The 26,504-nt window shown below is 37.5% G+C and overlaps 3 protein-coding genes across 6 annotated transcripts in view; 1 reads left to right on the top strand and 2 right to left on the bottom strand.

Annotated features, from left to right (window-relative positions):
* arap1a (ArfGAP with RhoGAP domain, ankyrin repeat and PH domain 1a) overlaps positions 1-703 on the bottom strand; it is a 35,161-nt gene extending 34,458 nt beyond the window's left edge. The window contains exon 1 of the mRNA XM_082171629.1: positions 626-703. The gene's annotated coding sequence lies outside the window, so the exon portion shown is untranslated. The remainder of the gene's footprint in view (positions 1-625) is intronic.
* ercc6l (excision repair cross-complementation group 6-like) overlaps positions 1-3,315 on the top strand; it is a 6,613-nt gene extending 3,298 nt beyond the window's left edge. The window contains exon 4 of the mRNA XM_082171623.1: positions 666-3,315. Coding sequence (XP_082027749.1) covers positions 666-2,996 — 2,331 coding nt within the window. The 3' untranslated portion in view covers positions 2,997-3,315. The remainder of the gene's footprint in view (positions 1-665) is intronic.
* map7d2a (MAP7 domain containing 2a) lies at positions 3,039-26,504 on the bottom strand. 4 transcript variants are annotated; one of them, XM_082171631.1, is made up of 18 exons: positions 24,740-26,504; positions 22,328-22,438; positions 21,413-21,520; positions 21,186-21,263; positions 19,625-19,788; positions 17,976-18,075; positions 16,687-16,776; positions 13,913-14,025; positions 12,949-13,064; positions 12,438-12,817; positions 11,514-11,664; positions 10,136-10,307; positions 9,808-9,912; positions 9,480-9,530; positions 9,167-9,221; positions 6,611-7,457; positions 5,834-6,093; positions 3,039-5,223 (listed from the first exon to the last, which is right to left on the bottom strand). In XM_082171631.1, exons 1-17 carry the CDS (start codon positions 24,780-24,782, stop codon positions 5,835-5,837), a joined length of 2,943 nt encoding a protein of 980 aa, XP_082027757.1. In that variant the 5' UTR covers positions 24,783-26,504; the 3' UTR covers positions 3,039-5,223; position 5,834. The 4 variants fall into 4 exon arrangements, 3 of the variants coding, with proteins under 3 accessions (XP_082027757.1, XP_082027758.1, XP_082027759.1); XM_082171632.1 differs by having other exon boundaries at positions 21,422-21,520; XM_082171633.1 differs by lacking the exon at positions 16,687-16,776.

Below are 26,504 nucleotides of genomic sequence, written 5' to 3'. Positions count from 1 at the left end.
TCTCCAAATAAATGTTTTGCCAATATTCACTTTTTAAAGTTGTTAGGTTGGTAGAAAAACTTTTTTAAAAGGAAATATGGACCAAGTAAAAAATAAAAAAAAGTACTCTCTGCATTCGTAATGTACGGTTTATTTGTAGTCCACTTCAGTTGTGTTAGCTTTACATTCACTTAATTAGACTTTAAATTCATGATGCTGTTTTTTTATTTTTTATTTAATACAATCACCCTCAATTATTTTAAGTAATATTTGTATGTTAATTATAAAAATTAAGGCAGAAATATATTAACATTGTAATTTTACTATTGAACTTTGAAATAAAAAAAGTGATCATATTAAATATCCCAATTTCAGAATCTTCACTGTAGACTATTTTTTGTATTTCTTAAATCTTATCCTGTTGTGGTTTAATCATTGTACTAAACTATATTACAATACTTTTTTCTTTTTTAATTGAACTGTTAAGACAAAAAAAATGTAGACAAAGTGTTGATGCAGCTTCCAGGCATAATTTTTTGTTAAGTACAACAATTCAGCTTTTGGCAAGCAATTGTTTTTTTTTTGTCATGTAGTAATGAGAACTAAAAGCTAGTTTTCTGCTATTCTGATGTCAGTAAAACAGTACCTGTAACAGTTTTTCCCCCCCTGTGTTTCTATATCTGCAGGTGTTTAAAGACTCTCTTATCCGGCAGACAACCGGAGATAAGAAGAACCCGTTCCGATACTTCAGCAAGCAGGAGCTACGTGAACTGTTTAAACTCGAAGACACGCGTTCTTCCTCCACTCAGCAGCAGCTTCAGGCGATGCACGCACAAAACCGTCGCTCTGACACCAACCTGGACCAGCACATCGCTCGCCTTCACAGCATGGAGATGTTCGGCATCTCCGACCATGACCTCATGTTCTCTAAAGAGGCGGCAGCCGATGAAGATAATCCTGAGGATGCAGAATCCCATCAATACATACAAACGCGTGTCCAGAAAGCACAAGAGCTCATGCAGGCAGAATCAGAACTTCACGGCCAGCTCATGGACAGCGTGGCCCAGAACACCGAACCGGCTTGGCTCAGGCAAACAGGGCAACCAAAATCTGCTGGTAGAGACCGGCCAGCCCCTCCTCGTATCAAAAACGAGCCAGTGACGGTGGATTTGACTCATTACAGTTTCGATGAGGCAGAACTGGAGGTAGATGAGCAGAACTCTCCGCCAGTTGAGGAAGTGGTGGAAGTTGTAGGTGAAGAAGTGGAATTTGTAGGTGAAGAAGTGCAAGTGGAAAAGGAGTCTCCTCGTTCTGGTGGAGAAAATTTTTTTCAAGTTCTAAAGCCATTTTATCAGGTTAGCCCTGATGCTGACAAGCTAGCTCGCCATGTGATCACGCTGGATGACAGTTCAGATGAGGCTGACAAGCTGTACGATAATGCAACATCTGAGCATCAATACTCACAGCACAGCCTCTCAAGTCCTTCTCACCAGTTTCCAAAGTTGGAAGAATTTTCTGTAGCGTCTGATACTCTTGATAATAGAGAGGATCAGGCAGACGAGCCGCATTCAACGGTTCTCTCTTCACCCCCTCCTCGACATGAGGCCACAGCGGGAGAGTCTTTTAAAGCAGCGGAAATGCTTCAGGGAAACTTCAACCTGCAGCTGGAGGACAGTGCAGAAATGTACTCCGTTGAAGAAGAAATTTGTGAAGTGGAGGAGTCGGTAGCAGAGGAAAGTCCCGAGTTTCAACTTCAGATGGACATCAGTGGAGAAAGACTAGAAGAAACAAGTATCCATGACAGCAGACAGGATGGTAAACAAAACAAAAGTGAAATCAGTACCTATAACAACAGTGAGTTCTGCAACAATAACAATGCTGAAGTCAGTAACTGTAACGGTGAGGTCAGCAAGCATGAATCTGCTCCGGACACACCTGCGGACGAGTCCTTTTTGCATTCTGTTCGTAGAAAGAAAAGACAGGTCATCTCTGACACTGAAGAAGAAGATGAGGATGAATCAGAGAAGCCATGTTTAACTAGCAGTCCATTAGCTGATGGCCTTAGCAGGTTGGGCTCTTCCACACCAAAATCCACTTTGACTGACAGAGCTCGACTCCGCCGCAGCTTGAACACTTCTGTGGCATCAAGAAGGTCCTTCGTTGTGTCCATGCTGGAGAATGAATCTGATGAAGAGTCAGCAGAGCCCAGTGAAGATAAATCCAAATCCTATGAGACATCTGAAGCGAATGAAAGTCATGCAGATGAATCAGTGGAGGAAGAGGAGCCGCCCAGTGGAGATAAAACTGAATCCTATGAGATATCTGAAGCAAATGAAAGTCATGCAGATGAATCAGAGGTGGAAGAGAAGCCGCCCAGTGGAGATGAAACCGAATCCTATCAGATATCTGAAGCCAGTGAAACACATGCAGATGAATCAGTGGAGGAAGAAGAGGAGCCCAGTGGAGATAAAACCGAATCCTGTCAGATATCTGAAGCCAGTGAAACACATGCAGATGAATCAGTGGAGGAAGAAGAGGAGCCCAGTGGAGATAAAACCGAATCCTGTCAGATATCTGAAGCCAGTGAAACACATGCAGATGAATCAGTGGAGCCCAGTGGAGAGACTTTAAACACAGAAGAGTCTAAATGTGACGAGGAATTTGAGGAGGTGGAAGAGAGTGTGGAGTCAAGAGGAGACCAGGAATGGCACAGCGCCCTGCTTGAATCCACTGCTGATGTTGAGCTAGACTCTAGTGAAATGATGGACCAGTGTGCCCCTAAAACATTCCCTATGGAAACGCACATTCTTCCTGTTAGCTCCACAAGCAGTGACGTGACTGCTGCTAAAGCCTCTGAGAACACGTATGAGTCGTTGGTTCTGTCTGGGAAACAGAGTTTGGCAGAGGGGAGAAAGCAAGAGGCTCTGGATTTCTTTCTGAAGGCAATAGACATTAATACTGGTGACGCTGAAATCCAACTCTTGATTATTCAGTTGTACAGGCAACTTAGCCAATAGGGAAATTAAAATGCACACAGCCGTATAAGACTTTATCATATCTTTATCTTGTTGACTGTTTGAGATGCCTTTTTTTTGCTCTGCGTGTTGTTTAAAAATAAATTGCAGACTGAATGTGACTGAAACATACATAACTGACCAGAGGAACTAGTTAAGAAAAATGTTGTTCATGCTAATTGTGTTTATGGACTTTTGTTGTTGTTTTTGTTTACTTCAATTTGTATATTTCATTTATTTGGTTTAAAAACTGTTCAATTTATCATATTCTGAAATATACATTGATTGTGGAAGAAAACAAAATAAATTCTCAAAGGTTTAATAGCTTATTTCCTGCATGCTTCATTCCAGATATGAATTTACATTTTATGTATATATTATATTCTTAAGTTTTCTTAATTTTAAGGTTTTTTTCCCCCACATTAACTTCATTTCAGGCGAGAGTTTCTAACTTTGTTTGTGCCCCTCAGTCTGAAGCTCTCGACTAAAAAGTCCTCTGTTTTAAAGGAACATTCAGGGTTAAATACAGTTTAATTGACAGCATTTGTGATATGCTGTTTATCACCTCATAAAGTAGTTATTTTCTGTGGTAATTAACTATGTGTCGCAGATTTAGCATGTACTTTACTTGATGTACATTAAAGAGAATACAGTATGGAAGCGGGCTAGGTTAAGATTACTGATCTACCTGTATAGGGTGTTGCTAGCTTATTGGGAAGGTTTTACCCCGTGAAAGATGATCATCTTATCATTGCATTTATTACATAACAAAATATAATATATTGTCTTGTTCAAAGTGTGCCTAAAAAATAGGTCTCCATAATTACTATTAATTATTACATGTGCATAAAATCATGAAATGGTCATACACTATTTTATTTGATTATTTATATTTTCTTTAATAAAAACTCATTCTTGGGCTTAAAATATATTAAATACTAGAACGAACAAAAAAACATCTTAGGAGACACGTGACCTGGTAAAGACAGTTTATTGGTTTCTAGGCATATAAGTATGGCTTGATGCTCATGCCACCATGCACATCATCTACAGTAATCACAACTTGAAGTCACTGCTGTACTGTATTTAGAGATTGAAGAGGAGACACTTGGAGAAGTTTAGAAGTTCCCTGCAGGCTAATCATACAGTTTTTCAAGTAAGCTTTTTTCTGTGCATCCACACTATATAGAACAATTAAACAACAAAGCTGTTAACTCTCATACCCACCCACTCCAGACATGTATACCTGAAATACCCATAGTCTATTGAAGTGTTTAGGCAAGTAAAAGCACACCAATGTCTTTTTGGTTTGGACCACAACACTTTGTTTTTTCGATGTCAAGGAATAAAGTCAGGACTCCAATACATCTGGTTTACATTTGTCAAAAGAACTGAAACTACATTGTTAAGCACAGTGATGACACCGGAGGAAGAATCTGACACTAATACTGAGTTCATTACTGGTAAACTAGGGTTTTTAAATGGGCTTACTGCCTTTACTTTTTTATATACATGCTGTATTTGTCGATGGTCATATTTGTCTAATGTACTAATGTCCTGTGTTATAAGCATTCAATAGCAAACTGGGGGTTCAATACAATGCAGGTTATGCGATGCAATGCAGGAGATGTTAGTTGAGCTTAAAATATACAGCAATTACTCAAAACATTTCATAATAATACTGTTACCAATGAGAAAGAGTCAACTGACAAAGAAACATTTTATCAAGTATTTCTAACTACAAAGAGTTAATATTACACACTATGTATTACTTCATACATTTATGATGCCTAAAATGTATGAGTAACCAATCAGTGTTCTGTCTCTATCCAGTGATGACAATGTTATTGGAAAATGTTGAACTCTGGCCTGAGAGACCAAGATACCTTCAAAGTATTGTCCAAACCCTCTTACCAGCAATTGTGGCCATCCAAATCTGTATATAAACATACACACAACACGCATATCTAGTGAACACTTCACGCTTGAGTTAAATTCTGTACGTAATACTGAACCAGGGCTTCAATACACTTGGTTTTTGTGCTGTAAAGATTAAAGGCAGAAGGACATCATTTTTAATGAGGACAACATTGAAACTAGACGAATTTCACTCATGCCCAGCAGTTTCTCCCTTCTTTGCATCTTCATTTCCACTCTTTCCTTTTCTGTTGAAAGTGATGAGAAATTATCCCTTTGCAGTCAGATGCGCCAATGTAGTCTGTCCCGTTACCTGTTAAATGAGCAGAATAATATATCATGTTTATAAGGGTGTATCTATATGAAAATATTGGAACTGGTCAATCTCTAAAATCGTGAAAAAATTATTTATGTTTGGGGTCAGCAAGATTTGTTTGTTTTTTTAAGAAAGAAACTATTCAGCAAGATTGCTTTAAATTGATCAAAAGTGACAGTGATAACTTTTATAATGTCAAATAAATGCTGTTCTATTTAACTTTCTATTCATCAAAAAATCCATTAAAAAAATGCATCACAATTTCCACAAAAATATTAATCAGCACAACTGTTTTCAATATTGATAAGGATTCTGAAGGATCATGTGACACTGAAACTGAAGTAATGATGCTGAAAATGTAGCTGTCCATCAAAATAAAATATTTTAAATTAGAAAATGGTTCATTTCAGTTGTAATAATATTTCACAATATTACTGTTTTTATTGTCATTTTTTATATCAAAAATGTAGTCTTGGTGAGCATAAGAAATAAAAATAAACATAAAGAAAATCATAACCCCAAACATTTGAATGCTACTGAATATCTGTTCTTGCTTACAGTCTATTTGTATGCATGAGTACACAAATTATTTTAACCGATTTTGTACCTTATTGTACATGGTGTTTGTCAGAGGCTGGTGGGTTGTTAGGGATGAGCTTAGAGTCAGATCCAGGGCTACAGACCCCTTCTATAAGATTCTTGTTGAAGTCGCCCAGGCTGGCAGCAGGAGACAGTCTGGGATAAGCTAATTGCCCCGTCAGATCCAACAGGTCCTCTAGAGCACGCATGTTACTCATTCCATTCTGCTGGGGAGAGTTCAGTGGGGAAAATTCTGGGATGGAGATTAACTCCTCCTTCGAGACGGGGCTGAGAACACACAAAATAAACATTAAAAAAATTAAATAATTAGACGACAATGTTCCCAGTAAATTTGAGGTGCTTCATACCCCCAGATGTTTTAGTCAGAATAATGTCAGCTGTATGTAAAAAAGCAGAAACAAATAAATGGATACCAAAGATATCAACTATAAAAAGTGTTCACATATCACGAATGATATTTTCACATTGAAATTTGTTTAGAAACAATATTTTGTCACAATAGACTCAATATTTATGTATAAATAACATAAATAACGTATTGTGTAATATGCATCTCCTGTCTGCTTGTCTGTTTTATTTACATGTGTTTGCTGTTTTGTTTTTTTAGGCTGCTTCAGATTCAGTATTATTATGTGTAAATAAAAATCACAAAGTGGACATACATTATTCTATTCTTTCTAATTTTTTAACCTTTTGTTTTACTGTGATGCAGTTCCTACCTGGTCAGTGTATAGGGCAGTCCAGTGTACAGGGTTTGTTGACACAGTAATTGTGTCAAACTCACCTAACCTCCATGTACTGCACTTCATCTGTCGCTCCACTCTTCCCTTCCAAAGTGTCCAGATATATAAGAGGCAGAGGCGGTTTTGACTCTGGCAATGGGGTCAAGGAAGAGGGCGGGTTGTCTTTCTCTCCATCCTTTGATTTCACCTGTGTTATCATATGTCCACCAGCCTGAGTGAGAGTCTTTGCTTGTGGGACAGTGACCGTTGAGGTCCCCTGTCCATTGGCATGAGGGATGTCTGATTTCTTCACAGTGATATCCTTCTTGGGTCCCTGAGCTGTGGCCTGTCCATTCATTTGCACAGTTACAGGTGTTTTCACTTGGTTACTGGCCTCCTGTTTGGCCAACTGAGTGATAGTTTGGCTTTTTCCATTGGTCAGGCTGTTTTCCTGTAAGCTGCGAGAGGGCATATTTGCAGGTACTTTCACTTGGGTGGAAACTTTGGGTTTGCTGTCTGTAGTCAACACACTCGTAATATTTGCTACTGTGTTTTCAGGCGAGTTCTTCAGCGGGGTTACCTGCACCTTTGCTGTGGATGTGTCTTCTCGCTTTGCCTCTTCTTTCAATTGTAAACTTTGGGTCTTCACCGGTTCACTCTTTTGTCTAATAGTCTTGGCATTTTCTTCACTTACCTTTCCTTTCTCTTCTGTTTTCACTGCAGTATGGTTGATGTTTACTTGGCCGTTCAAGGAGGGATTTGAGCATGACTTTATCTGTTTATTCGTACAGCCATTATCTGGTCTTTTCCCTTCACTCTCCAGCTTATAAGTCTGGCCATGCACAGAGGTTGTCTGCATGATGTTATCCTGAGGTTTGACCTCAGCACCTGAGGTCAAATGGTTACCACCTAAGAAGAAAAGAGGTGTTGGAGACTATTATAATAATGAATCATATTTTTAGCCTGATATTAGTCTGCAAAAGACAGGAAAGCAATCTCATGTTAGTAAACCAGCAAGATACTAACTAATGTCATTGTTACATGTGCATGAATTTTTGATTGATTTGTTTTGCGTAATGATTTGTCTGTCCTTTAGGGGGCGGAAGGGTTCTTGTTATGTGTGTGCTTGTTTTATTAGGAACTGATTTCCTGCACCTGTGAACCATGTGAGTGAGGGATATAAGAAGCCTCATTGCCATGTCTAGGTGGCAGGATTTCGGCGGCGGTTCTGTTGCGCTCTCTTTTGTTATCCCCGATTGTTCCACAATTATGTTTCTTTTCTATTTGATAATAAATTCCCCTATTGAAACGAGCTTTATTATGATGTCCCTCTTTTGTGTTATGGCTGTGGCCGTAAGAGTCATAGGCACACTTTTAAAGGGAGATGGGGAAAAACATACATAAAATACACATATTTAATAGGATTTTTAATGTTTTTGAAAGAGTCTTTGATCGAAAATACAGAGAAAACAGAAATATTGTGAAATAATATTACACTATATACCTGTTTTCCATTTTAATATATGATATATGAGTTTATTTATTCCTGCGATGGCAAAGCTGAATTTTCAGCATCATTACTCTAGTCTTCAGTGTCACATGATCCTTCAGAAATCATTCTATTAACTCTTAATTTAGAACCTCATGACTTTTCACTTTGTTTTTTAAAAACCCATCTTTTTCTGGAAAAATAAATTATATTATTAATCTTTTAATTATTTTGGCAAAGTTTTATATTCATATGACAAAAATAACTAAAAAGAAACCCTCATATATTACCTTTTATAATACTGATCTCACAATATACTTTGAAACCCTTTCAAACATGAGATGACAAAACAAAAAGCTTATTAAATTTTTTTTTTTATTAACTTATATTTTAGTTGTTGTTATTCTCTGTTTTACATACTCTGAACTGTACCACAATGCCCTACATTTGTCTTGTACATTTTGCATTGTACTTATCTGTAATTGAACTACATTAAACAAAAGAAATTGTTCTAATTTGCTGATTTGCTGCTCAAGAAACATTTTTTATTATCATCACAGCTGAAAACAGTAGAGCTGCTTAATATTTTTGTGGAAACTGATACACTTTTTCTGGATTCTTTAAGTAGAGAGTAGAATAGAAAGTTCAAATGAACAGCATTTATTTGAAATGAAAGTTTTTTGTAACAATTTAAACATCTTTACTGACACTTGGTCTTTAAACCTTAGATGTTTAATGGTCTTTAAACCTTTAACCAAAGTCACAGAACCACACAGATGCCTGCAATGTAAAACAGAGCAGACTAAATTTAGTCTGTGCAGTCTTTGAATAGATCACCTTGAACACAACCTATGACAGAGAATATGATCCCATACTGCCCTCTCCTGACATTGCGGTAGATACTGCAGTGATGGAAAAATACCAGCAGGCCTGCCTGACACATTAGGTATATACCCTGTCTGCATTCACAAAACAAGGAAACCACATGCATGGGTAACACATTTCTAAGGATATCCTAATAGAAACAACACCCACTTTTTATCATAATTTAAAATTTAGTTATTAATATAGGTTTTAATAATGTTGGTGTGTGAGAGTGAGTGTGAGAGAGAGCAGGGTTGAGTCCTACCTGGTGGAGAGACAGGGTGGTAGACAGGAGATAGGGGCTCTGGGCTATCCTCTCTCTGTGTGAATATTAGGTCATTCTGTTACTTTACCTTTCAGAGCAATCATTTCCGCTCTACTTTCTCTACTTGAAAAAGGGCTATTCATATCACATCCATTTGGATGGTAACCCATGTAGCTGTACAATGCTTTACCTAATTGATTAGAAGTCACACGTTCCTGCTCTACAGTAGATTGCATATACTGTATTCAGCTTAGATGTCACGCTAAACAGTTGTAAATTTAAAATGAATGGATGGACTGTTTCTCACAGATACCTTCATCTCGCCGTCACTCTTTCTGGTTCTCTTCATTATTTCCTCTATTCTCTGCAAAGAATTTAAGCAGATATCAAGAAAATGTAAGCACTTTTTAATGTTGACTCCTATTGCAAAATACAAGAAATGAATGAAAGGAGCAAATGTTGTACTTGGTGAAATCACGTTCACCGACTAGAATGAAATGGTCAGTGAGGTTTGGTGTTTACAGTTTATTTCTATGTGGTGTAATCTTTCCTTCTACGGCTTCTGCTCTTTTACTGGGTTGTGTAGTATACAGCTGATCTTTACAAAACTGCTTACTCTGGCTTGCTGCTGGTTGTACTACCTTTTTTCGCTGTTGTCTCTCCTGTTCCTCCTGCTGTTTGAAATGTTCTCTCTCCTGCCGCTGACGCTCAGCGTCCTTCTGAGCACGAATCTCTGCCTCCTCTTTCTATTGAACACAGACACAACTGAAAAGATTATGTATGGGTGGATGGATGGATGGATGGATGGATGGATGGATGGATGGATGGATAGATAGATGTTTGTTTTTGGTTTTGAAAATGCAATTGCAAACAAGATTTTACATTCTTCAGAAGTTTGAAATCTAACTGCAAGCAAATGCTTTTTGGTCCAGTGACTGAAAAGAGTCATTTCACTCTAAATCTTCTGACCTCTTTCTCCATCTGGGCCTGGAGCTCCTTCTCTTTCTGTTTTTTCTCCTCCTGCTCTCTCTTCTTCAGTTGCTGCTCTTGTCTACATTTCTCCTCCTCTGCTTGACGAGTCTTCTCTTCCTGTCGAGCTCTTTCCTCCAGCTGCCTCTTCTTAAGTTGCTCACTCTTAAGCCTGAAAATCAAACACAAACAACACAGTCTCATGAGGAAATGTCACTCTAGCACCACTAAAACCTCACTCCTGTACTGTATTCAAGCGACATTCAAACATCACTCTGGCAAAGTATTTAACAAATTTTTAATATTTTTTATTCTCTTTTATTTTTAATTCTCTCTTTTTATAAGATATCTTTCAGTTTCTTATAATTGTTTAGCACTTTGGTACTTTGTGATTTTTAAAGTACTTTATAAATAAATTTGAAAAAAGCATACAAAACCACCACAAATTTGTAGCGCATTTGATAACATTGTTATGCAACGCATACTCATTATAAGGGCCCAATTTTAACAATCTAAGTGCATGGTCTAAAGCGACCCAAGTGCACTTAGGGCAAGTCCGAATCCATTTTTGCTAGTTTAACGATGGGAACAATGGTCGGTGTGCCCGTCGCATGGTCTAAAAGGGTTGTCCCAATTCTCTTAATGAGTAATGGGTGTGTTTTGGGCGTAACGTGCAATAAACCAACCAGAGTCTCATCTCTCATTCCCTTTAAAAGCCAGTTACGCTAGCACCATGGCATAAAACCATTGCTATTTACGTGGCGGAAAGACTGAACGCTTCTCCAGAGAGGAAACGGATCTGCTCGTGCACAAGGTTAAAGTGCGCAAGCACCATCTATGCCTGGGACAAGCCGGATTCCACCATATCTTGATGTACACAACAATAATCTTTTACATTGTAATCCTTTTATTTTTAATATTTGGCATGTTTGTGTGCTGCTGTGCATCCCTGTGTGTGTAATAAGCAGAGTGTACACACGTTGTGGGCCCACCTATAGGCGCACATTACTAACGCGCTCTTTAAATATAAAAACAAATATTGCGCCATTGACTTTAGACCAGGTTTCAGTTGGTCAATGGTACAGTCTATTTCAGTTGCCTCAAAATAGCAACGCGCCAACAATGCGTCTGAACACACCTCGTCTTCAGACCAGCACGCCCATGAGCGCACAAATGGGCGCAAATGCATTTGCTATTTGAAACAACGCAGCGCAGGACGTGAAAATGATAACTGCGTCAGGCTGAAACTAGGAAAAAACACTTGTGTCGCGCCTGACGCTGCATTGCGCCAAGTGTATGATAGAGCCCTAAATGTCTGAGTCACATTCAACAAGCACTGAACACATACAAATACAGCATCAGTCACACAGACACACACTTTTCCTGCTCCTCCAGTTCCCTGCGTTGTTTCTCCTCCTGTTCCTTCAGCAGTCTGGCCAGACGCCTGCGTTCTGCAAGCAGACGAGACGCCTCCTCAGCATCTGTCGTTCCAGCAACCACCTTGCCAGCAGAGTTCACCGTTGAAGGATCTGTCAGAGAGTGAAAGCAAGAGTAAAATCATTTTCACAATTTAAAGCCACTGTGAATGAGAAGAGCATAAATACAAATTTGACATATAATGCAGTTAAAATGAGTTTTAACAAGTGAGACACTAGTCCAAAACTACTCAACTTTGGAAAGCTCAGGGACCACAAAACCGGATACCTTTAGGCCCTTTTTCTAGGGCCAAACTCCTAATTTAGATACTATAGTAATTATTTTATACTAATGAGGCCATGTGTGGTATCCAGTATGACCAAAATCTTATATCACAGCAACAGTATATATCATGATATAATTATTTTTTTCCTTAAAATTTAACCCAAAAATGTATATATTATCACGTAATAATTAATGGCTATTTTTGATAATCCAGTTAATTAAAAGCTTTACAAATGAATGTTATACTACTTCCTCTCACTTGATTATTTTTTTAGCCTGTGTTTTATCTTAATTAGTTTCTTTTAACTGAACAGTATTTGGTATTTTTTGTATTTTATATTTGTCTTCAATTAATTTAAGATGAACTGACCGACGCACACCAAAAAATAAGATTATTAATTTAACAAATGAATGGTAATCCAGTCAACGGTGCCAAAACAGCACATAATGCAACTCAAATAAAAAACAAAACACACAAAAAGTAGCACATTAAAATATTATAAATAAGCTACATATGAAAAGCCACAAAAAATGGCTTGCGTGAGTCTGCACTAGTGTACTGAAGCAGCAGGTCATATTGTGTTAAAGGTTTCAGACCCACCTGCACACTTGCTGGCAGTCGCATCATTACAGTTTGACTTGTGATGGTTTTTCTCTGGGGTCTCCATCTTGTCATTCATTTTTTGTTGGTTTTCCAAAACACTTTTCTTCTCCTTTGCCCCATTAGTGTGATTTTCTATCTTTATTGTTCTTCTTTCTGGAGGAGGTGTGCCGGAAACAGACGTCTCCATTTTTGGTGCCTTATCCAAACTTTCATCGTTAGGGCCCTCCTTCGGATCCTGACTTTTGACGTCCTCTGCTTTTTTGTCTTGTGTCTTCCTGTTGTTGTCACTGACTGGTGTAGCGGGTCTGTGTTTCATAGGGGAGGGTGGATACTGCCGCACTGTACATGGTGACTGAGTACGATTCTTAGGCACTAACCTTCAACCATACAAACAAATAGCTGATTCAGATACTTATAGTCAGCAGAGTACTGAACAAAAATTTAATTAATTGGAGATCACTTTGCTAGCATCCTATATAATATATATAGATAAGTGTGTGTATGTTACTTGGGTGTGGCAGGTGAGGCAGAGCGCTGGGTAACATCAGCAGGAGATTTCGCTCGCCTCACTGGTGAACCTGTGGCCGGAGAGCCAGTCCTCCTTTCTCTACGCAATCTCTCCTTCTGCAACAAACAAAAATTACACATGACACTCTATGGTACACAGCTGCCACATGGCAACATACCAGTTTCCTTCGCTTTGTCATTTTTCACAAACACTATAAAAAAATGTATAGTGTAAAATTTAAATATATATATTTTGAAATGTAATTTATTCCTGTGATGGTAAAGCTGAATTTTCAGCATCATTACTCCAGTCTTCAGTGTCACATGATCCTTCAGAAATCATTCGAATATGAGGATTTGATGCTTAGGTAAAAAAAAATTTATATATATTATTATCAATGCTGAATTTTTTTGTGAAAAACTGATATATTTTTTCAAGATTCTTTAATGAATGGAGTTCAAAAGAACAGCATTTACAGTATTTGAAATGTAAATCTTTTGTAACATTATAAACATCTTTACTGTCACTTTTGATCAATTAAATGTGTCCTTGTATTAATGTCTTTAAAAAAACAGTAGATTAATTTATACAAAATACTGATAAAATATCACCAAATGTTAATTCTGCATTAATGATTGAGACATTTAATAATAAATTCATTTAATCAGAGGAGTAATTAATAAAACATTAAGAAATAATAGTTTTCTGTTCTGTGTTCTATTGTGATACCATAGGGCAAATTTTCTTCCATTTTTTTTTTCAAATTGTCATTAGAGTGTTAAAAATCAAATAAAAAAAGCAACTTAATTAAAATGAACATAAAAAAATAGATAGTGATAATGAAGGTAATGTATACAATAGAAGGATAAAAGTGTTTTATTGCCTGTATTTGCATGTCTGTATGGACAGCATGACTAGCTAAAAACAGAAGAGGTGAGCTTCTTTTGAGTTTGTATGTCCTGACCTTGGGGGTGTTGGGGGCACTGACAGCTCCAATGGACTCTTCTGCTGGCACAGGATTGTTTCTGCGGCGGCTCGGTGACCCTCGGTAAGGTGACCTGTGAGGACTTGGGGGCACTGAATGGGAGAGACATAGGAGCATTTCTCAGTCAGAATAGATCTATCAATATTACCATTTTTGTCTACACAGCGTAAACTGACATTAAACACTTAGTAAGCCACGTGTACACACATACACACTCTTTGGTTATTTGAAACAAACAAAACAAAAACATTCAGTGGCACAAATGAACACAGATGTAATTCAGCTCCAAGCTTTCACAACACAATACACCTGTTGCGGAGTGTGTCTGTGTGTTTGTGTGTGTGTGTGTGTGTGTGTGTGTGTGTGTGTGTTACCTTTGCAGCGCAGGCAGGACAGATGCATCTCTGCAGCACTGTTACAGCGAGCCAGTGAGGAGTGTGTGTGTGTGAGGAGGCGATTCACTTTTTGTTTGTCCATAGAATTCAGATGACCATGACGAGCTGACAGAGAGAGGGATGGAGGAATGCAGTGAATGAAGGGGAAAAAGGTAGGGATGAATTGGATGGATGGGACTGACATAACATTAATATGAATGTAGAGATGGAGGGATGTATTTGGATAGGTGTGCCCAAAGCCTCTTTTTTTTAACATGCATTAAAAACTTTATGTTAAAGAGACAGAAGCATACAGCTCCACAGATTTAGATTGACCTTGATATGAGGTTGAACAATTAATGGCAGAAAATCTATTTCATGTGAACTACTGTTTTAAGGTAATTCAGTTTATTGCATCTTTTCTAACAAACCTAATTAGGATATATAGAAAACATGATGATGAAGGGCAATTAGGGGTTCTGAGAGGGTTAACATACGCATGGATGTGCATGTGCGTGTGTGTGTGTGTGTGTGTGTGTGTGTGTGTGTGTGTGTGTGTGTGTGTGTGTGTGTGTGTGTGTGTGTGTGTGTGTGTGTGTGTGTGTGTGTGTGTGTGTGTGTGTGTGTGTGTGTGTGTGTGTGTGTGTGTGTGTGTGTGTGTGTAGTTAAGTCTATTGTGACCATGCCTGCTGAGATCCAAATAGAAAGAAAAACTACCTATGTACAGACATACATGCACACGCAACACTTCAACACTGAAATAACCATAGCTGTGATTAAAGTACTGGTTCACACAAATGAAGTTGTTAGTAAAAAATGTATAGTCACAATCATACAAAACTCACAAGAAGACACAGCAGCACACTGACATTCAGATTTGCTTTGACTTTCACCAACCAAGTACTGAGCAGAGCAAGTGCACAATAAATATACAGTGCCGTGCTAAATAATTCAGACTCACAATTCAACAATTCTCCCATTCTCTGTTTTGTTTTTTATTTTATATTTAGCTTACCACCATATTGAAATAGTGCCACAGATTATCAAAAAAATTAGATTTTCACGAGGCTCTATTTGCTTAAGGGGTATTTTTACATTGTAAGCCTGTGCAAAACATGCTGTCATGATGCTAGGGTGTTGCTATGTGGTTGCTAGCATGTTGCTCAGCAATTCCTAGATTTTTTGGGTGATTTCAATGTGGTTTTGTATTGACACAAGTAAAAAAAGAAAAACATCCCCAAGTGTGATACACTTAAAAATATTTAGGCCTAAATTCTAAATTTAAGATTTATGCATTGATTTGCAATGCACTTTCTGACCCTTGCATGCAAACTGAATGTGTTTTAAATACACAATGAACAAGTTTATATATTTATCATCAATAAATTCAATTTATTTCAATCTCATATATTTTAACTATAATTGAATATAGTTTGTTCCTTAGCTAGCCATTTGATCCATATTCATACTTTTGAACTGAATAAACATGATTATAAACTGATCATGTTCTAAGCTATTTGAATAAATACATTCTGAAATGATGTTGTTGTTTTTTTATTTATTTTTATTTATAAAACCAACTAGATGCCAATAGTTAAAATTAAACTTTGGCATGATTTTTCCAGTGCAAAATCTTAACCGTTTCATTTATGTATGACTGGCAAATATACATCACATTTATTTTTTATTTTTCCAAATGGAAATGTTATATGCAATTTTCCTAAATATTTGTGTTAGTCTGGTCCTAAGATATGGCTCATATCCCTCCTTTAGTGTAATAGGATTATTAATTTTTTTTTACCTGTTTTATCACCCGGCAGGCAAAAATCATAAGTCAAGCATTAGTATTTGCCATAGCATGCACCACTAATTAAACTAATTTTGGCTTTCAGTGGTTAAAAATAAAATAAAAATCACATTAAACTGAATTTAAATAAAGGGTTTGTAATTCAGTGTTTGAGAGAAGGTGCTAAAGGCCTGAATATGTTTACAAGGCACTGTACATTCAGAATAGGTATAGCAGCATATGAATTGCTCAGCAAAACAAAAATCTTGGACATTCTCATACTTGAAAGCAGCCTTCTCTTGTCATCCCCTTATCTTGCTGGCTCTTGATCTAAAAACATTTTCGAGGCAGCTAATTTTACATAGCGCTAATGGGCAGTCTCTTGTCTGAGACCTAAATGCAACTGGGTCACATTTGGATATTATGCAAGCGTTTACCCCATTTAGCCCCGTAAGTGCTCAAGCAGGAACCAGGGAAGGAGAGCAGGCTGGTTTAGAGTTTTGGGATGGAAACCAAAAACTAGAAGAATGGTGTCAATCTGAGGGGACAGGAGGCAGAAGGTGGTGAGAAAAGGCCAGCTTTAGGGTTCATACCGTTGCCTGATTCGATGGCAGTAGGAGAGGGGGCAGCGAGGTCATGGGGGAGGGCAGCAGAGAGAGGAGGCAGGGCATTCTCCCAGTCACCTGGGCGATGGGGTCACGGCAGAGCACAGCAGAAACAGCACAGCGTTATGGACAGACTGGGCACCCTTAGGTGAAGTGTGTGTTTTTGGGTTGGTGTGTGTGTACCTTAGCACACACACCTAAACACTTTCACCACATCCTCTGGCGCTCTCCAAGCATAGCAGCCAGACACAATGAGCAGGGCTGATCTGACTTCAGACACACTCAAACTCAAAACCTGTGTCCTTCACACACACAAATACACACTGCAATCATCAAATCAGATCACACTTTTATGATCAAGTCCTGAAATCATCTCAGTGCTCTCAATAAGCATTCACACTTAATTTCTAGGGAAAAACATAAAGCAACAGGAATTAGGATGATTGTGTCTTAAGATGAATCGTTCAATTATCACTGTGGATAAAAGCACACACTAAATTAATAAATGTAACTTTTTAATTTAAGATGTCTTTTCAATTTAAAATAAATAAATAATTTAATAATGTTGACATTTTATTTTATTTTACAATCAACAATGACCTCAATATTGCACAAACAAACATTTTTCCTTTTGAACTTCCCTAGCTTTTGAAATGATTAAATCTAAGGCTCCAAATCAATAACCAATTTCTTAACCAATTAATGAGCCTGTATCTAAATCAAGCCAAAAGGACAGAGCGCAGCTCACAGAAAGTGCTGATTCACTCATGCCTGCTTGTCTTTCCTCTCTGATGAGCTGAATTATGAAACCTGAGCTCAGCTCTAGTAACACTGTGTCCTAAAGCCCAGACAAAATCATGCAAATGCAAAGACGCTGCACTGTAGCTGCACAACCGCTTCTTAACATACATCTGCTCTGTGGAAAATTTAGTTAGTTTTTTTCTTTTTAAATGTCACCTCAAAAAAATTATCTTGAATTTAAACATGCATGTTTATTTAACAAAAAAACATTTAAAGCCAATAATCTTGTATTTAACTATGTAAAAATAAATAAATAACATTCATGACATAAAATGAAGATGGACATTTTAATAATAAATTAAATCGAATTTAGAAAAATGCAAAATAAAAGCATTTTCATGAGTGGTCTCAATCCACCATGAAAGATTTTAATCGCAGTAGTGCCTTCCTTCCATTCTCACTCCATCACTACTCACTCCCCTCCACCAAGTCTCTCCTTTTCTTCATCCAATGTCATGTGTGTTCATTACACTCACCTTGGGCGGTGCCGTTGGGACCCCATACCCAGCGTTTATTCCTGTTCTCCAGCTGCAGGCTGCGCTCATGTGATCTCCTCATCAGAGCCTCCAGACGCTCCTGTGTGTGCCGTTACAGCACAGGAAACACCAGACACTCACTTCACCAATGGATATTTACACCAACAATATTAGCACAACTACTCTATGAACAGATATATGCACTGAAAGAAGAATACGCATAATTCCATATGAGTGCTCATTTGTACCAGCATTCAAAGGTTTGGGCTAAGATGTTTTATTTTTTGAAAGAAACAAATACTTTTATTCAGTAAGGATGCATTAAATTGATCAATAGTAACATTAAAGACATTTATAATGTTATAAAAGATCTCTATTTCAAATAAATGCTGCTCTGTTGAACTTTCTGTTAATAATAGAATTTTTTATAAATGCAGTACATCTGTTTTCAACATTGATATTAATTACAAATATTTCTTGAGCACCAGAATTATCACCAAATTAGAAGGATTTATGAAGGATCATGTGACACTGAAGACTGGAGTAATAATGCTGAAAATTCAGCTTTGCCGTCACAGGATTTTTAAATATATTAATACAAAATTACTGTTTTTACTGTATTTTGGATCAAATAAATGCAGCCTTGGTGAGTATAAAAAAAATCTTTCACAAACATTTGAAAAAATCTTTAAAGAAAGGCACATCACTGACTAAGATACTACCTATAACCTTAACTTTACATTTCCCTCATTAAGTTCTTTACTAGGATTTCAGGTTGTAATGATTAGCACTGGAACTCATTCCCTTCCATAGAAAGGGCGCCAATAAGCACCACATGATCAGGAAGTCGTATACTCAAATATTCACATGACTATTCAGAAAGCAAGTTTCAGCCATCTTATTTACACTTTCATTTGTGTTTGCTTTGCATCTGTGAAAATGGTTCCAGCAACATTTGTTGAGACCATCATCACCTCCCCCGCATGCCACCTTGTTCCTCTTTCTTTCTTTGCCCACTCCTTTTCAGGATCTGCTTTTCCAAAATGAACATAGTTGTGAAAGCTGACTGTGTGGTAGATGAAGGCCGTGTTTGAGAAGAATAAAGAATCCACAGCCCAGCGAGAGATAAGGATTAAAATAAAGTCTGATCTGATCTGGCCAAATCCCTCTGATTGGAGAAGTATCACAAGCCACGACACCCAGTAAACACTCGCAGGCTCATAACAGATAAATGAGTGTGTAAGAATCGTGTGTGCCCTGTGGGTGGCTGATATTACATGGCAAGGCAGGAATTCATTGCCATAGATACAGTGCACTTGCTGAAAATGTCATTTCACACAACATAAAAAGTCATGATTCTTTTTTTCTTTTTCTTCTTAAATTCAGATGGTTTTAATCACAATTCAGCCCTAAATTAATTCACAATACAGGCTGTGTAGCTGTCCTACAGTTATTTGAGATGAATCACAAGGAATGTTTGAAATTACTGTCCTGACATCTGGCATATCAGTGAGAAAATTACATTCGAAAGGTCAAGGGAAGAGGAGCACAATTATCTTGTGTCTTTCTCAGATGAAAAGAAAAACAGTATCTATAATTCCAGTGACTCATTAACCTAGGACTGGTGGATTTGACTAGAGATCTCTGACCTTCTCCTCTTCTAGCTGCTGTCGTCTCTTCTCCTCCACGGCTGCCCTGCGAAGCTCCTCCTTCTGTCTCTGCTCGTCCAGCCGCTTCCATCGCTCTTCCACCGTCTTCTCATACTGCAGCTGTGCTCGCTTCTCCTTGTCCTTTATAGCTTGCTCCCGTGCAGCTGAGAAAGAGCAAGAGAAACTATTGACTACATTCTGGCTTGTTATGAAAAAAACCCATCCAACTCAGAGCTCATCATCGTTACTGACAGCTTCTCAAAGGGAATGTTCTTGTGTACATTCGCCATTTTTTCAATTGCTGGTCTATGTAGACATGGAATAAACTGGACAAACATCTTTGGCAATTAGCATTGTGTTGTTTAGATTTCAGGACAGGTTACTATGGGTTAAGTTGTACCCTTAAGTAGATTTGGTTTGTAGTGGACAAGTTCATACATCTAAACAAACTTCTTACAAACAACTGTAAACTGTAACTGAAAGCTGTGTCTCCCCAATCAGCCTACTAACTAGACCATCACATGAGAAAATCACATTGTCCTGATTCAGTATGAGACGTTGTCAGGCTATATGTCAGTGTCATTATTCTAGAATTATTTTCGTAACTTGTTACAAAATAAAAAGTCTCTTACCTCAATAAAACAAACTTTTCTGTCCTGTCATACTTTATACTGTGCTCGCGGCACGCACTCTTTAGTTGCACGCGCTGTATATCACATGACATTTTGGGCATGTGTTTAGTTATGTTGTCAATTAGCAAGTTATGAAATTACCAAAAAGTACCAATAAATTACGCAACTGGTACGTCTTGTGTTTGCTGTGAAGGATTTTTGAATGCAGGTTTTATTAACAGTTCATGTTAGTATTGTGTATATACCAGTGTAACTATATAACCTTGACCCAAAAAAACACTTTATGTTCACTTCATGTTATTTTCTATATTTTTGATGATCATACTAACTTACTTTCATAGTAACTTACTTTATTGTATTATCAAAAACTAGTTTAGGACTGCTATTTATTAGCCTTACCTTTTAATGTTTATTCATCAGTGTTATTCTTACAATTTATATGTATGTTAAGGAAAGTGGGAAGGCACTTGTGTGTGTCGACCATTTTTGAGAAATAAATTTGCCTGGTTCAAATTTCTACAAATCTGGGTCGAGGTTTAATGACCTTGGGAAAATATTGGTCCCATGGCCAAACCATTAGGGAACTACTTTACTAGACCATTTCACAATTTGACTCAAAGAGTTTCTGTTCTTTAAAGATATATTTCCAAACCAAAACACTAGGGAAAACGATAGATTTGTGATAGACAATGAAAGCATGATAAAATATTATGGTCATCCAGGTTTTATCAATGTGAAAATTGGACAGTTTCCTAAAATAAAACAAATGCCGGTGCCCCATTTCACACAACGCTTCACAATTGGCTTCAAAGTTGTTGTGTTTTTTTTTTTCAACATTGTTTTAAAATCTGTCTCAAGATATTTGCATTGCACTGCGTCTAGCATAAAAAAAAAATCACACATACAGACACATAAACAGACACACTTACCCAAACTCTTTTCCCTCTCCTCACGTCTCTCTTTGGCAAGCCTCATCCTATCATCTGTCTTCAAATAGCCCTCCAAATCTTTGACAGAGTGACAGGGAAACATAAAAACAAAGGAAAATAGACACTTTATCTCTTTAGACAGGTTTTACACTGCCTGTGCTTTTAGACAAACAGTCAGGTGAGTTGGAAGATGTCCACTCAACACAAACAGAAAAGGTGGGACTTACATTGTTTACCTGCATATGCGTTGGTATTGGCCGAATGGCGTGAAGGTGAAGCGTGCCCATTGGTCTGAGTTTTCTTTTCTGTGACAATGGGTGGGGCCAGTGCATCAGCTTTAGATAGGATGAAGATAAAGGATGAGGAGGATGAAGAAGAAAACCTTGTCAGTGAAAGTTCATTAGTAGCCATTGTTAATTCTGCAATCAATCTCTTTTCAACAATATGATACCTGTCCAAAAATCATACATAATATAATATAATATAATATAATATAATATAATATAAAATAATATAATATAATATAATATAATATAATATAATATAATATTATATTATATTATATTATATAATATAATATAATATAAAATAAAATAATATAATATAATATAATATAATATAATATAATATAATATAATATAATATAATATATGCATTCCTGTAGCTTAAAAAATACAGAATGGCGCTTACAACACCAAAGTCATGGGTTTGATTCCCAGAGAATTCAAGAACTGACTTTAATAGTTAAATAAAGGTGCAGTGTACAACTTCTGCATCAATAGCAGCAGAGAATTGTAAAAATGTTTATTTTTTTATTGTAAAAAACGTCGGTGCCTATAGCCTTGTGGGTAGTGCACCGACATATAGCGCAGTTCCCCGATCGAGGTCCTTTGCCGATCCTGTTCCCCTCTCTCTCTCTCTCTCTCTGCCCCATTCTTTTCTGTCACATCTGCACTGTCCTATCTTAAAAAAAAAAAATAATTTCCAAACTGATTTTCCAAACACCTCTACCACCCTGTCTGCAATTTTTTGAACAAACTGGTAGTTTGGCTTACCTAACTTGTCTACACTCTACTTGATTCATCACAAAAACGAAACATTTCAACTTTAATGTTACTGGGCAAAGTGTAGGAGGGTCTTACTCTGTTTCATAGAAGGGCTGCCTGGGTTGGTTTTCTGGTAAGTTGGTGAGGCATGGCCATTGCTTTGAGATTTCTTTTCCGGAGTTAAAGGTGATGTCATGACTTTAGTAACTGCAGAGAAATAGAGAACACACCAATCGTGGTGAAAATTGATTGAAATGGCAAGCTTCAGTTTTGAGAAGACCTTGACATACATAGCTGGCCTTGTTAAACAGAGATATTGTACTTGAGACGTTATAAAGACACACACATACAAGTATATCAAATGGCAGACAGAGCATTACAAAATTACTGTTAAACAAATTGAGGTAGGCTAAATAGAGAGTTTGTTTATGTTCTGAGTCTAGCAGAAAGAAGAGACCATTGATTCCTTCTGGACTAGATTATAAATCTGAAGCTGTGGCCTAGTTACTTCTGCTTCATCTATTCCCAAACTTTAAATGCAAACACAATCAGTCATTTCACAGTCACATACACTTAATAGAGTCAGACATTATATAATTTATCCACAAAGATTTGCACCCATGGGAACACATAAATAACACTCATTGAAATAAACAATACACTGACAATCAATATATTAGGCAGTTAAGTACAGAACCAAATTACATTTCGTGACCTGAAAAGTACAGTGGGCTCTAAAAATAACTAGATGGTTCTTAATTGTCTACTTTATTTTCTATTTTCTTTGTTGACAGCATTGAAATCTTTTTAGTTCAGTTATGTTCCATTTCCGATCTTCTTTCCTTCCTCTGCATGACGGTTCTTTTAAATAAATTGCTCACTCATGATGGTGTCCGTTGTTGGCTCTGTCTCCTTCCTTTCTCTCTCTCTCTCTGCTTCCAAATCTATATTCCCAGGCCAGCACACACACACACGCTCTGCTATAAGAATCAGAGAGTGCACATAAAGCTGACTGAGAATGTGTGAGCTCAATCTCATAAAGAACAATGAATAAAGCAACACAGCACTACAACTACTGCAGGTTTTTATAATAATTTTAAATAATTATAAATAAATAATTTTGTAGGTTCTCTGGATGTCTTTACTTAGCACTACAATAAAGACCATGAATGAATATATATATATATATATATATATATATATATATATATATATATATATATATCCTCTAGCTAGTGCGCCTCTTGAGGCCAGGGGAGTGAGGTTTATCAACAGCTCTTACTAGCTGGCCTCCGTTACACTCACCCCCCTAAACCTCACTCCCATCCGGGTCACGGCACCAATGTAACCCCTCAAGATCCTACTCGCCCTTACTCTGAACCCAGGTTGCCGGCATGAGAGGCGGGCGAGCTAACAAGGGCGCTACAGGCTCTAGCTTCAGTCGCTAGTGTGCCTCTTGAGGCCAGAGGAGTAAGGTTTACTTGCACAGCTCCTACTAGCTGGTCTCTGTCACATTTATAACACACTATATCATAGAACCGAAATGTTTAGATGTGGCTGATAAAACTCTAACTGTTGTAAACTCTTAAAAATAAAGGTTCCGAAAGGGTTTTTTCATAGCGATGCAATAGAATAACTATTTTGGGTTCCCTAAAAAGCCTTTCTGTGAACACTGAACAGTTCTTAAAGTCTACAAAACTTTATAGTTTATACAGTAGTAATTCTAAATAATTATCTTAAACTTAAGAGTGATCTGTCAAAATACTTAGTGCACACACTAAGTGCACTATTCAGATTTGGTTAAGGACATTAAAGTAACATGCAGTTGGACAGGGACAGTTCTGCAGATGCTGCTTAAATCACACGCATTCACTCACAGCTAGACTGAAGCGAGCTCCTGAGCCGGATGTTGCTCTCTTCATCGATTTTCCATTAAATTAATTTGGCAAATGGACGTGGTTTAGTCTTACCGGCTCTAATCTCATCAGAGTTTTGACTTTATAGTGTTGGGCGGTGTTCGCCCCTTCAACTTTCGAGAGCCTCCCATGCCATGAAAATGCAACGCAGTACAAAAATAATGTAGGCTAGCTACTTGCCCCATCTGAGGATGACAAACATACAAACAATAAAGACCTGCAGCGAGTCGCACCGGCAATTGTATGAAACAAAAAATCTGAAAACAGCAAAAGGTAATAGGACTAAATGAAAGAAGAATTCCGAAGTGGAGCACGGCCAGTTAGGATGTGAAAGCAGAATAAATCAGAAGCTTTAGCGGTTTTTGTCGGCCAGATCAGACAGAAGCATTTTGAAAAGGAAATAATTCAACTGGGCACGTCAGTCATTGTTCTTCATCGCCACACTGTAAGCTAGTATGCATGCTAGATAAGCATAAACATATCTTTGAGTGAATCATTGTCCCACTCATCCAATACCAGGCTAACAAAACACCGCAGGTACGCTTACTGAATTATTGACAGACAGAATGTTACCTTTGCGCAAGTCGCTCACCTGTCGTTGTACTGACAGCGGTGTTGACAGCGTCCTCCGCCATCTTCGTGGTCCACCGGCGGCTCTCCCAACCGCAATGTCACGGACAGCGACGCAGCAAAAACGCTATCCCCAAAAATTCAGGCCAAGAGAAAAAGCATAGCCAGCCCCTTCCTGGACTGCTGCTGCGGTACCGGGAACCGATCCGCTTTCCACAATCTCAGCAGAATGCGCTCTGTGGCGCTATCACAGATTGTTAGGTTTGCAGTGATGAATCGATTGAGATGAAAGTTAGTCTCGCGCGGTAGCCGGGAGTTTTTTTTACCAGCTGTCCCGTAAAGCAAGGGGGATACTAACACCCGAATAGCGTTTGTGGAGAGAGTCTGGTTAGAGAGGCTGGACAGCGCAGTAGTGCTGAAAGACTGAGTGACGTCATCGACAGCGGTGAAATAGAGGCAGAGAACTGATTTCGATCTTCGAGAAACGACTGCCCACGTCCACATGTTCACAACCAAAACTTTTCAAATTGCACATTTTTAGTATACTTAGGGCGAATTAAAGAAAGCAATAATAGTACAAATTCAAATAGTTAAAATCCAGTTTTTTGTGGGTCTATACACAGAGAAAAGAGAGAAAACGATGAACAATAGCAGCAAAAATGTTAGCGTGTGTACATTTTAGGTAGGTGTCGTCGCGAGCTAAGCGCCAAACAATTCCACTGACCTCAAAAATATGCAAATTCGAACGTCACGGTCAAATGTAACTTAGATTCTACATATTTGAATAATAGCCTAATTAAAATTAACAGAGAAAAGAGATGATTAATTTTTTTTATTATGACAAAAAAAGAAATAGACAAGAGTCACATTTTAATGTTAAATCTTATATTACTTGGTAAGTCATAGATACATACACATTACATGTGAATGGTATGAATGAATACCCAATATCACCCATTTCAAAGCTGACATGAAGATTTACCTTGAAACCTCACAAGGACTTTCAAGCCGCAAAGCAATCAGAACTATGGACATTTACAAAGAAATTAAATTCCTTTTTTATATTGATTATTCACGTATACTCTTTTCTGTACTTTTTTTCTTCTTCTTTCTTAACATGTGAATATATTTTTTATCGTAATATCTTTGATATGAATGTTAACCTTAACAATACCAGATGTTAAAAATATTATTAATGATTTTATGATGCTATGGAATTAGACATTTTATTATATTTCATAGCAGCATTATATATGACACATTTGTATCTTTTGAAATGTTACATGTATATGTTGTTGAAAATAAACGTTAAAAAAACAGCATAATTACTAATCCACTGTGAAGTATGAACAGTTAAACACGAAACAATTTAAGCGTGAAAAGCTTAATTTACACTTCGAAAATTGCCCAAAACTGGTTAAAAGAAACATTTACTCAGTGACAAAACGCTGCATCACAGGTATTGAGGTTATTACTAGGTTTCCTAGGGTAGTGAACAAACGTTTGTTCTGTGGAGACGGTCCATGTGATATGGATTAAACGTGGCAGTCCGAAACAGCCAGAGGGGCAGCAGGACTGCCACTAACGAGTCCAAATGAAATGGGTCAGTATGACTTCTCATACAAAGCGATGTGCACAGAGAGGAAGCACAACACTTGAAAAGATCGTCTCCAAACATCCAGGAAACTTACAATTGTGTGAACAAACTAATGTCTGCAAAAACTACATTTTTACACCGAATTTGAAAACCTCTAATATTTATCGGGACTAATGCTACTAGTAAATGT

The sequence above is a fragment of the Leuciscus leuciscus genome, assembly GCF_965113295.1.
Source record: "Leuciscus leuciscus genome assembly, chromosome: 5".
Taxonomy (NCBI): Eukaryota; Metazoa; Chordata; class Actinopteri; order Cypriniformes; family Leuciscidae; genus Leuciscus; species Leuciscus leuciscus.
This window is presented reverse-complemented; position numbering and strand designations above follow the sequence as displayed.